Below are 12,314 nucleotides of genomic sequence, written 5' to 3'. Positions count from 1 at the left end.
TTAAAAATTTCTACCTACCACCTTTCGAATGACAATTACAATAAAGGAATGTATAGAAATTCATATAAACAATTTCTTAATATCAATGAAGTGGAAATAAAGTCTAATAGGATTGTAAGTATGCTTTTTTTTTATCCCCTTGCACTCTCACCATTTTACTGTGGTTTTCTACAGCAGTTTGTTAAAATTTCTGAAACCAGTTAAACAGATTGGTTTGATAAAACAAATTGCAATTTGGTCAGAATTTTGAATAAACTTCAATGAGGGGAGAGCAACACTTACAGTCAAGTCGCAGTAGTAGTCCTATGCTATGATTAGTTACAACCGGTTTTGGTAAAGTGTTTTTTTTCGATAAATTATAGTCGTCGGACATTAACAATATTGTGGCTCGAATTCATTTGACATTTGTTTCCGTTATATAGTCATGCTCGATATACAAATGGAATATACACACACTTTGTGCATGCTAGGGATCCGCACAGGAATAAACCCAGAGGCAAAACATGAAATATTTCAAACTGAAAATGTAGAATTACAATGACTTATCATTTGTATAACTTTATTGATGTGTAAATTGGACAATTCACTCACAACCTTTGCAGAAAAGACATTTAGACTATTATTTGTTAAACTTGATGTTTAACTCAAACCAAAACAAATAAAGAAGAAAATTCATGTAAAATTTGTGAGTGAAAACTTCAAGCCGTGGATGCATCAATAAACTTCAGAACATGTCTTTAACCCTATAATACCACTCTATGTGATAAGTCTTTGCATCTCATATTCTGATGAACTTTTTCCTTAGTCAAGATGACGTCCGTTTTACAGGACACCGTTTTACTAGTCTGTACTGCTTATGGGTGACAGACAGTACCGTGTGTTATCATACGTTTAGATGCCAGCGTTTTGCTACAGGTATGACTTAAATTGTATTAATTGTGTAGTAACGAGGTAATAAATTATGCCAACAAACCAAAACTTAGAATGATAGTCACTCAGACAAAATTGTCCAAATAAGAGTTGTGTATGTCATTTGGTTCTGTTTTGGTTTTAATGCTCCGTAAGGTTTCACGTGTCTTTCTTTTCAATCAATTTATCATAACCAAAGCCGTTGAAATTTCTGTAAAAGCGTGTGGTGTGCACTAGAATCAGTTTCATACATTTATTTTACCACGAATCTGTTATGCCGGTTGTTTCCTGATCCTCCGCTTATTGTTCGGTGACAATTGTGAATAAAATATATGTCCTTTGGTAGCAATATACAGTTAGGAGTTTGGTTTCGCATTTTGTGCCCAGTGAGTTTTTCAAATATGTAAGTTATTGTACAATATAATAAGTTTTTAGATAGCTGAAGATAAATATAGCCTTCAGCGTGTGTTAATATGAACATCAAGATTGTTTTTTTACATGTCATAGGTCCAGAAATTATTGCAATATTTTCCTACAAATATTTTACGCTCGAACTTTTCAATTCAATTTTATGGAAAAATGAGGTGAAATACATATACTTTTTATTTGATTTCTTGATAGATAAATGTCAATGGTTTCAGAATAAGGTATCACTCGAATGGATTGAAATTCTACTTTTGACCTCATTTTGTGGAATTTGTGACATTTTTCTCCCCCGTTTTGCATTATTTTGTATCAATTAAATGCAGATTGTTGTCGTAGATCACAAGAAGGAGATTATATTTCACCATTCTAACTTCATGAACTATTGGAAATCAAATATATGGAGGATGCTGTTTCCATACATATGAACATACATGACACAAACAGTAAGTCTAACTTGTTAGAAAGCTAAGGAAAGATGGTTAAAAAATATGAGTGTCAATATGAAATTTATGTGTTGTTTTAATTTTTTACAGCACTAGGTCGTTTCTTCTGTTGGTGGACTATCAGTCCCCGAGGATATCATCAGCCCAGTAGTCAGTACTTCGGTGCTGACATGATTTACAACAAACCTTTCTAAAATTGTCCGTTAATAAATTTTGAAATTGTAGGAAACTAAGGTCTCAACTCCATCAGGCAAAGTTGACCTTATATGGATGTGGCTATCCTTTTTGGTTATATAGCTCTTCAACTGTTTCAGTTCTTATACATCCTTGGCTTTCAAATATTCGGCTTTGAGCGTTGCTGATGAAGGTAAATCCAGAAAAGCGCTTCGGACACATGAAATTTATAAAGTGTTGTTTTCATTTTTTAAGTTTTTTCCCTACCTGTGTATTGCTACCTTTATTTGCGGAGTATATGGTGTGTCATTTTGTAATTGTCATTGCATTGTCGTCTTAGCTTAACAGATCAGGGTTGCTGCTTACAAGGAAGCTATTAAACCAAAACTTTTGACTGTTGTTTGTCTTTTGGTCACCTTTCGGTTGTATTTGCCATGGTATCAGTTTGTCTTCGATTTTTGAGTTTGAATTTTGAATATCCCTTCGATATCTGTCGTCTTTAACAGCATTATTGCAGAGTACTAGAATAGTTATAATGTTCTGTCCTTAAAAAATATTAACTAATGGATTTATGGTTTTTTATAAAGTTTTTATTTTTAGGGGTGCATTTAAGGAAGCAGTTATATTTGTGAAAGCTACAGTAATGATTTGTAATAACGTATTCCCAAGTCATCTTTAGTGGACAGCAGTCTTATAAGAAAATATACTTCGTCTTCCTGCGTTTTATTTTACAGAATGGCTTCGTGTATTCATCAATAATAGATTTTATTCAAAATATTAAAGTTAGCTATTTTTACCCTCAGATTTTCGGCAAGCTGATACTAAAAAATATTGGAATTTATTTTTCCTTTCATGTAGACATAAGGCACATCATTTGCTGTCAGATTACATTTATAGTTGATGACTTCGTCCTCAAAATTCGAAGGAAGCCCATGCATCAATTAATACATCAACAGCAACGTTATGTTTCTAGACACATCATACTGGCTTCAATTTATATTAAGTCGACATTTTAGATTGTTGCATAAAGATACAAGGTTGTCCTGATGCCTGTCAAGAGAAATATATATTTAAACACCCGTAATTGTAACGTGAAAAAATTGTATCCTGCTATTTTTAAATTCAAAATGTTATTCTTATATCGGGATTTATTCTACGTTGTAATAGGTAAAATTAAGAACGATATAGTAAAATCCATAACGTAATTTTAATAACATTGTCAAATAAAAAAGGTACAAAATAAACGAGCAAGGTTTTTACTTATCCGAATTTAAAAAAAAGGCAAACGTAAAATAATTTGAATTTAAAGATCTAATGAAAATTATAAATATTTATGTGACTTAGAGCAAAGATGATGTTTTCTGATTCAATCGGAATTAAGACTCGAAGCTAACCATATGGAAAGCATCATCATTTTTGATGAATCCATAAAATCATGCTTGCATAAAACGATACAGTTGTAAACCACTCAATGAACTTGTTTAGTTTATTTTGTGAACAATTTACCATGACATTTCACACTTCCACTCAATCTCTGTGCTGAATCCGATTAACTTGCTTAAAAACGAAAAAAATATCAATAATGGTAAGAAGCTTAATTCCTCTCTTACAGGGATATTTAGGTATTTAACATTAAATGTTACGAGACAAACTTGGAAGACAAAGCAACACTTCAAAACTAATTATGATTGTAGGTGGAATTATTAAAATCAAGAAAGGCCTAACACTGAATTTAAAAACTGAACGGAACAGTATTATTGAATGGTACGATGACCATTTACTGTTTTAAATGTTAACATTATTAAGACTTTCGATACCATTCATTGTTCACTTTTGTTTCTGCAATTAAAATCTAATCTCCAACCAATTTCTCTGTATTTGTCCTGTGTTTTTAACCAAAGCATAATTATATTTATGTGCGTATTTCTTTGGCCATCAGATCATCGGACATTTTAATGCACTTCCTATACGAAATGTTCTTCCCAATTCACCCCCTAACAATAACAACTGTACGTTTTAATGTTTGATTGTTGAGGATATTTTTTAACTTGTTTAAAAGTCAATGAACACTGTAAGCGTTGTCCTTGCTCGTGAAAATGCATATGCTTAAAACCAAATTTTGGCCACCTAAATTTGACCTGTCATAAAAAATGCTCTGATTCAAGGCTGATTTTGATTTAACGACAGAAGAGGTTATATCGGCTTATCATTTGTGAACTTTTCATTTCTATGTGGCAATATTCAAGCACAGCCTGCTTATGGAATTCATATCACCCAGTTAATACGATATTCCAGCTAATGCATTTCATATCATGATTTCCCTGATAGAGGTTTGCTGCTTACAAAGAAGCTATTAAACCAAGGCTCCCATGCGATGAAATTGAAGTCATCCCTTCGAAAATTTTACTGATGCCTTCAAGTCAGGAATATGTCAGTTGTTTTCCATTCGTTTGAGCTTTTGATTTTGCCATTTGATAAGGGACTTCCCGATTTGAATTTTCCTTTGAGTTGGTTATTTTTGTTATTTTACTTTTCACAAATTGGTTGACCGCTATTGAATATTTGTTTAAAAGATGAGGATGGATACGTCCTAATTGTGGTAACCACATTCCAACCCTATTTTCCTCGAATGTGACATCACCGATGTGGACTAATCACCAAATTTGTACCTACATGAGCAACACGACGGATGCACATATTGAGCAGGATCTGCTCACTCTTCCGAAGAACTTAAGATAACATCCGGTTCTTGTAGCTCAGTATTTATTTTTCTATTCTGTATTTTGAAGACTATTGTTTGTCTTTTGATCGTTTATCACTTTTTCCGTTGCATTTTCTGTTTGTCTTCAACTTATGAGTTCGAATATCCTTGTGGTTTCTCTCTTTAGATAAAAACGTCGCTTCAATCGAATTGTCAGAGATTGAAGTTAAATTCATTATGTTAAATGAACATTGACAGAATTTCTCGAATGTTTCACCTTATTGTCTCGGTTTATGGATTGGAAAAAGGCAGAAGAGTCTCTGAAGTTTTGTAATCCTTTTTTTGAATCTCTCAATTGAAAACTCTGAATAAAAAACACCAGAAAAAAATTTGGTCTATATGTGATCAAGAGAATACGCTGCAAGGTTTTGAATCGATACGAATGGCATTTTTATATAACAATATTATGTGAAATTAATTTGCTCAGTATATTAACATATTTTTAGCACCGTATACACAGTGGAAAAAATAGGGAGCATTATGACATTTTTCAGTTAATTTGTCATTTGCTGCTACATGTAATAGAAACCGCTGGTCGTTTTAATTCAAATATCATCGTGCTCGTTTAGATAAGAATTCATTCATGTTTTCTTAGGGTAAACAAAATACACATATATTCCATCTGACTTTAATTTGTAAATAAAATAATTATCAGTATATTACTGTGATGTTACAAAGTATGAAAAAATACATACTCGTAATAAAATAACGGAAGTGAAGAATATATTTTGAAACTTTATACAAGCATGGAACAATACACATTACAAATTCACCAGAATGTTTTCACACTGCATTTCTATACAAAACATCAATTTTATTTTAACATTCATTCTGATTATTCCCATTCTTCTCAGATAATGACGTATCATTTATATATTGTTTTCATTGATTATGTAATTAAAATGAACCACTTAAAGAAAAATCTACGACTTTGGAATTTAGAAGTTTAAAGTTCAATGAAAACTTATGACTCAGCATCCTCGTCTGATTGATCAAAACTATAACAGGCTTATTTTGTTATTGCAATTTTAAATTCTTTCTTCTGCATCACATTTTTAACGAGTGTAAAAGTAATTAAACAGATTATAGAGAAAAGAGAAAACAATATTCATACTTGTCAAATAGAATTAACCATGACTTTATATGTCCATAATAATACAATTATTAATAGCCGTTTCAAGCAAGGCAATATATAGCAATTTCCTATTCAGCTGTGATCAATTATTTGTTTCCTACCGATGACTGCTATTTATTTATTTTATTTTTAATATTTGTTATCACCTTGAACTTTTTTACATAAACTAATCGGGGCAGATAAATTTCTAAATATATATAACTGAGATAATTTGTCCCTAGAGTAAATGAAAGTAAATTATTCAAGGAAAAGCTTCGAATAGTTTTATCAAGAATAAGTTCGCGTAACGGTGAATAACATTTCACCTTTTTGTAAATACTAGTAAATCAAACAGAAAACCTTTTGAATTACAGCTTTACAGGAGTAAATGATGTTTTTCCTTGAACAAAAAAGCAACCAACACTTAGAAAAATTTAATCAAATTAATTCTTGGACTAAGAGTCAGCAGCTGGACGATATCACTCCTTATCTTTATTAAAGCAAAAATGATCAGTATGTGAGCGTGATTAAAACTGTGAACGTGCTCTTTTCTAATTTATATAACTTTGTTCTAAATGAAATTAATATTGTATAAACTGAATCTAATTAACATCATTGAAACTGATTCCCGCGTTTGTTGTACGACAATGTTATTGTATTTTGTATTCAGCACATAATTACTCACCAAAAACAACAGAACATATTTATATCATTATTTCGCATTTCATTCTATGACAGACAAGTGTCTTTAGCATTATTGATAAATCAATGCAATAACCATGTTGTAATATAGTGCTAAATATTTTTGTTCATTTCAAATAAATGACGTTTTCAAATCTGGTTGTCACAATTTCATTCGTTTCATGAAAACCGTGAGGATATTGTGAGCTTTCATTTTAAAACCAAAATTTACTTTTAATTTAATGTATCGTGTGTTATATTCTGAAATGTACATTTTATATTTTGCATTATATTACAAATATAGATTGAACTGTTCCTTTCTTAGTAAAATATATCTTTGTAATTATCATTAACAACATTAATAAACATTTTCCAAACACATTCTGTCAACCAATTACATACAATCATTCCGTTAACTTGTGCCATTCAGCAATCTGTTTTCTTGGACAATTCATTACTTCGTTCCAATGATGGATTTCTTGTGAACTGGCTTTGGACCCTATCTCCAGACGTCCAACGACTTCATTTTTGGTCATCCTATCCCAATCTAAGACAAGGAACTCTAGACTAATATTTGCCAATCCTTCATTGTAAGGGACGTCAAACAAAAACGATTCATTATACACAGGGTTCAGTGTTCTCTTCTTGACATGTGTCTTCTTTTTAGCAATTCTTTGGTTATTGTAAAGTAAGTATACTTTTATATAAGGATCTACAAAAAAGAAGGATAAGAAAATATAAACAACTATAATTGACTGTATTTTGTAAAAATAAAGACTTAATACGAAAAGCCATTTCCGTTGCTTTTGATAAGTACATAAAAAACTAAACTAGGGAACAGAAAAGTGGATCATATTCTCAAATGCATACCTTTGTTGACTGCAAAGAAATGTTTTGATTATATTTACGTACAGCAAGATTGAAAATGCAAAAAAAAAGCTATCGACGCTCTCTCTTATTTTGGCGTTCGGGCGATTTCCTTAGTTTTTGTTTGTTACCTTGAATTGTTTTCTTAATTGATTTATGAGATTTTAACATCGGTTATAAAATCGCTACTGTCGCCTTAATTTGGAAGTTACTGTGTATGCATCCATTAGGAGGTTGCACACTGTCATCATATTAAAACAACAAATAACCATTCGGAATTTGGCATGTTGCAAAGCGTTAGAACTGTAAAATTCACATCTTATTGTTCCATCATAATTCCGTTTTACTTAAGATTTTTTATACTTGTTATAACTTTTGTTGTTAACTAATTCTGCTTCGAGTGCAATGAAGTTTGCCTAACAGTTTAAGATGTTCCGATTTGAACACTTTAACACAATACAGACAAATGACTCGGACACTTGAAATCCGCTTAAACAATGACTTTTAAATCAATCTTCTCTTCTTGAAGAGTATACATGCGTGTAACACGATGATGATACTTAGTCTACAGTGTGTTGAAAAGTTATGATTTGTGGTGGAGTGACGGGTAGACAGATATATATATACACTATGTAAACACAGTGTGGTTACTTAATTCCCCTCCCTGACATTGTTGAAATAATATGTATGTCAATACTCTTCATAAATTACTAGCATTTAACTTTGATACCAAATTGAGAAAACAATTCAATAGTTCACTCGATGGAAAAGTGTTTAATTTCCTGTGTTTCTATTTAGGTACCAGATGGACCATTCTAGCACTGTAATTGACGTGTTTATTACAACCAGATTACGTTTTGATATGATATTTCCCCAGTAAAGGATAAAATTGTCCATATATGGTATCATTTGTCAATTAATGGAATAAATCTGGAGACTGCCTGTAAGAACATTTTCATATAAAATCTAAGCTGTATTGATTTGCCGTTTCACTATGACTTCTAGTCAGTAATTCAGTCTGTATAAATCATTTCATAAAATTCCAAATTGTCCAAGACATTATTGATTGTAGGCACAACTATATTTCAGTTATATGGATACATATGTATTTATTGAATAACAGAAAAAAAAACAAACAACACTAATTTTCCGTCTCAAATATTACAAGATATTTTATAACAATTATACTAAATTCGACGAATGTTTATAACACGACAGTAGGTGCATATCTAAATAAATTCCCTTTGTTATTTTGGTTATATTGATTAGTATCTGCTTAATGTATTTAAAACAAGAATGTGTCCATAGTACACGGATGCCCCACTCGCACTATCATTTTCTATGTTCAGTGGACCGTTAAATTAGAAAGATCATATCATAGGGAACATGTGTACTAAGTTTCAAGTTGATTGGACTTCAACTTCATCAAAAACTACCTTGTGCAAAAACATTAACCAAAAACTTTAACCAAAAAATTTAATCTGAAGCGGGACAGACGGACGAACGAACGGACGGACGAACGAACGGACGCACAGACCGAAATTAAGCTTCGGTAACTACTGTTTTCACATTTAGATAATTATGTAGCGGTAGTTTAAGTGTATTAAAAATAATCTGAAGGACTCTTTAGTTTGTGTATGCCTTACAACTGAATTGTGAGGAGTGAGCTGGTATTTTCATATCTAATTAAATCAGATTTGCTACAATTTGTGGGAAAAGTATTCAGAAATGTTCACATTATACAAGTTGTCTTTCCATTCGAAAACAAAATTCAGATGCCATCAAAATTTGAAAATGCAGATGCGGCTACTTAAATCAACGAAAAACATTTTAATTTCCTATTCTTTTTACCTGACAATCCTGTTATGTCCATTTTTGGTAAATTTCTTGCTTTCAGCACTACTACTGTCAGTCTATTAGCCGCTGGCTGATAACATAACGACACCAGTATTTCTCCTCTCCCCTGAGTTTTCAACTACAAAATAAATAAATATGCAATATCAGTCTATGTCAGTCTATGATACATGATACACGATTCAGCCAGACTGACAGTATAATATCAGCTTTGTCATTAATAATTGAATAAACAACTGTTATACTATACTATATGTATTCCTGTCTTTCAGGTAACATGACATATATGGTCGTTACATAATTGATTTCCATTAATTGATTGGATAGTTTTATCTAACCGTATCCTCGGGTAACAAAATAGCAACTATAACCTTGACCGTTTTTTTTTTAAATTTAGCACTTCAGGAATAAATACCATATATATATATATATATATGTATGTTTTGTATACTTGTGTTTGTCTTTTCAAAATACAAAAGACTTTTGGTAGTTTTTCGTTTTTTTGCCATGGCATTGTAAGTTTGTTGTTTACTTATGTATGAGTTTAAATATCCCTTTGATATATTTCGCCCTCATGAAGAGGAATTTAACAAATCTATTTTTCAACATGTACATGTTTGCATCGATCTTTTTTGTACGCTGATCACAAGCAATGTTAATAAATCTGCATGATGATAATTCTTATCAGATACAGAAACCCGACAATAAATATGACAATACATGACTTCATCAGAATCTATTAAGATATCATGTTCCTGGATCATTAAAACGAATGGTGTTCAAATATACAATTAATACCAGTATATGAAATTATAAATCGACATGTTCAATCAAGGGTTGAATTGCAGCGTATTATTATCAAGATTTTTATCCATTACAGGATTATGCTTGTTATATAATTCCTGAATATATACTCAAACAAAGTTATATGAATAAGACATCAATTCATATCTTTCAAGGCAATTATAATGGAATGTTATTAACTGAAAAATGAATCTTAAAACGGAAAGGTTAAAGCTATTCATTTAAACAATACAACGTCTCTTTTAGTGACATATTACATGAAATATTGTATTGACTGTTCCGTACACAGCTATTACATCGTAATGTTATTGCTTTTTCTGATGGATGGCTGTGTTTACAGTAATGGGTATTGATGAAGATTCCTACTTTCACAGGAAATAGACTTCCAATATATAATGTAATATTGGTATCCAAATAGACATTTTTACTACAGCTTTTGTTTCGACAAATTGAGAAAAACAAATCAATGCAATAACATTTGTTGAAGGTAAGAAAATAAGTGGAATGTGGGTCAGATCACTTTGTGATAACAATTACGAAGAAATGCAAATTCATTTCGTAGGAAAGTTAGCTTTTATGTACTCTAACAAATGTCTCTTTTACAACTACTACATGATTAGAGGAGGAAACTTGTCTCAATTAATCATACCATTAATGCAAACACCTTACATGTTAAAAACTGACTGACAGAAATATCTTTCAAATGCCACAGGATCGTTTTGAAACCGCATATTGTGTAAATTTTTAAATAGGGAAAACGACCTCTAAATAATGACATGTAAACTTTAAAAGAATATCTGCCTAATTTGTTTTAAGTCTTTGAATTATTATCTATAGGATCCAATGTAATATAAAACCACTATGTAAGCTAAATGCTTGTGGGAATGACTGATTTTTTAGCATACGGTCTTCCTGTCTACGTGTTGCATTGAAAAGCAAGTACGCATTATTTCGAAACTTGCAAGCTGTGACCATGTCAATACTGATAAAAGCACTGCTTGATCAAATGCAGCACTGATAATTGGTTTATCATCGATTTACCCGAAAGAAAACCCCATCTCCATAATGATATTGATTTGATATCATGTAGGATGGAATTATGAAAAAACAAACACTAGCTCTGCGATTCTTTACAATCTATGACAAACCTCAGTAACATCCAGACCAAATCGATTAAACTGTAAATCATTTTTTTTTAATAAAAACAGAAAAGTTGATAATAAAATCCGATAGATTACCGTGGTTATAATCAAAGTCCACTCCTTATGATAACATACAAGGTGAATTTTATAGCAGATTCTTTAATGAAAAAATTTCAGGTATTCTGTCGGATCAATATATTAGAATTTCTGATGATACAGTACCAAGACAGAATGTCTCTGTCTAAGATATTTTTTTCTGTTTTGTATTCTTTCAGTTTCCAACTTCTTAAAGTAAAAGCGTATACTTAATATTTATACTTGTCAACACAACCGTAGTAGATTGCTTATTGTTTCTTTCAAATTGTGTTTTGTAGCTGAATTTTTAGTTCTTTTACTTTTACCAATTTTCAAATAATTTTGCTTTTCTCCGTTTTCACGTTTTCAAAATCGGACAGAAGGTTGGCATGCATTAATTAATGGCACGCATATTTCAATGCACATTGTTCAATGCTTCTCAACAAGATCTCTACATAATTTCCTAAATGCCATTTACCCACGCATAATAAATGTGAAAAATTCAATTTGTTTCTGGAAGCCCCAAATCAGACTGGCAGTCTGTATAATGCTACATCGCTATTAATCATGTCATATACTTAATAGGATTGTTCATATTCGATACCATGTTCACTTTCCTTTCTGTGACGTGATTGCTCAAGACGTACCGTTATGGTATAAATACTATTTTTAGGTGTTAAGGCCTTATTTAACTGCATAAGCCTTCATTTAGTGACATTGCCTTTATTTTACATTCTGAAATATATGTTTGCTCAGGCTATACCATATACCCTAGGATATACAATTTCGTAATGTTTTGCGACGTTGTTACATATAGTTAATGAAAAGAGACATTTATTGTCGAAATATGCATCTGGTGCTATAAACTTGGTAACGCTATTGTTATGATCACAAACTTTTTGACGTCATCCGGAAATATATACTGATTTAAGAAATACGGAGAGAGAATCTTTCAAAAAAGATGCATAACTATTTGCAATAATTCCACTTTCAGTTTTATTTTCTATAATGAACGCAGTTAGATGTATTACTTGTGAGAAAAGATTGTTTATTTATTAACTGAA

General features: G+C 31.3%; 1 protein-coding gene across 1 annotated transcript in view; it reads right to left on the bottom strand.

Moving 5' to 3' along the window:
* Positions 1-5,325: 5,325 nt before the first annotated feature.
* Positions 5,326-12,314, bottom strand: part of LOC127734758 (synaptotagmin-4-like) — a 28,303-nt gene continuing 21,314 nt past the window's right edge. The window contains exons 3-4 of the mRNA XM_052244766.1: positions 9,227-9,350; positions 5,326-7,220 (exon numbers count right to left, since the gene is read on the bottom strand). Coding sequence (XP_052100726.1) covers positions 6,913-7,220; positions 9,227-9,350 — 432 coding nt within the window. The 3' untranslated portion in view covers positions 5,326-6,912. The remainder of the gene's footprint in view (positions 7,221-9,226; positions 9,351-12,314) is intronic.

This window comes from Mytilus californianus, unplaced genomic scaffold (assembly GCF_021869535.1).
Source record: "Mytilus californianus isolate M0D057914Y unplaced genomic scaffold, xbMytCali1.0.p SCAF_3, whole genome shotgun sequence".
In the NCBI taxonomy this organism is placed as follows: domain Eukaryota; kingdom Metazoa; phylum Mollusca; class Bivalvia; order Mytilida; family Mytilidae; genus Mytilus; species Mytilus californianus.
This window is presented reverse-complemented; position numbering and strand designations above follow the sequence as displayed.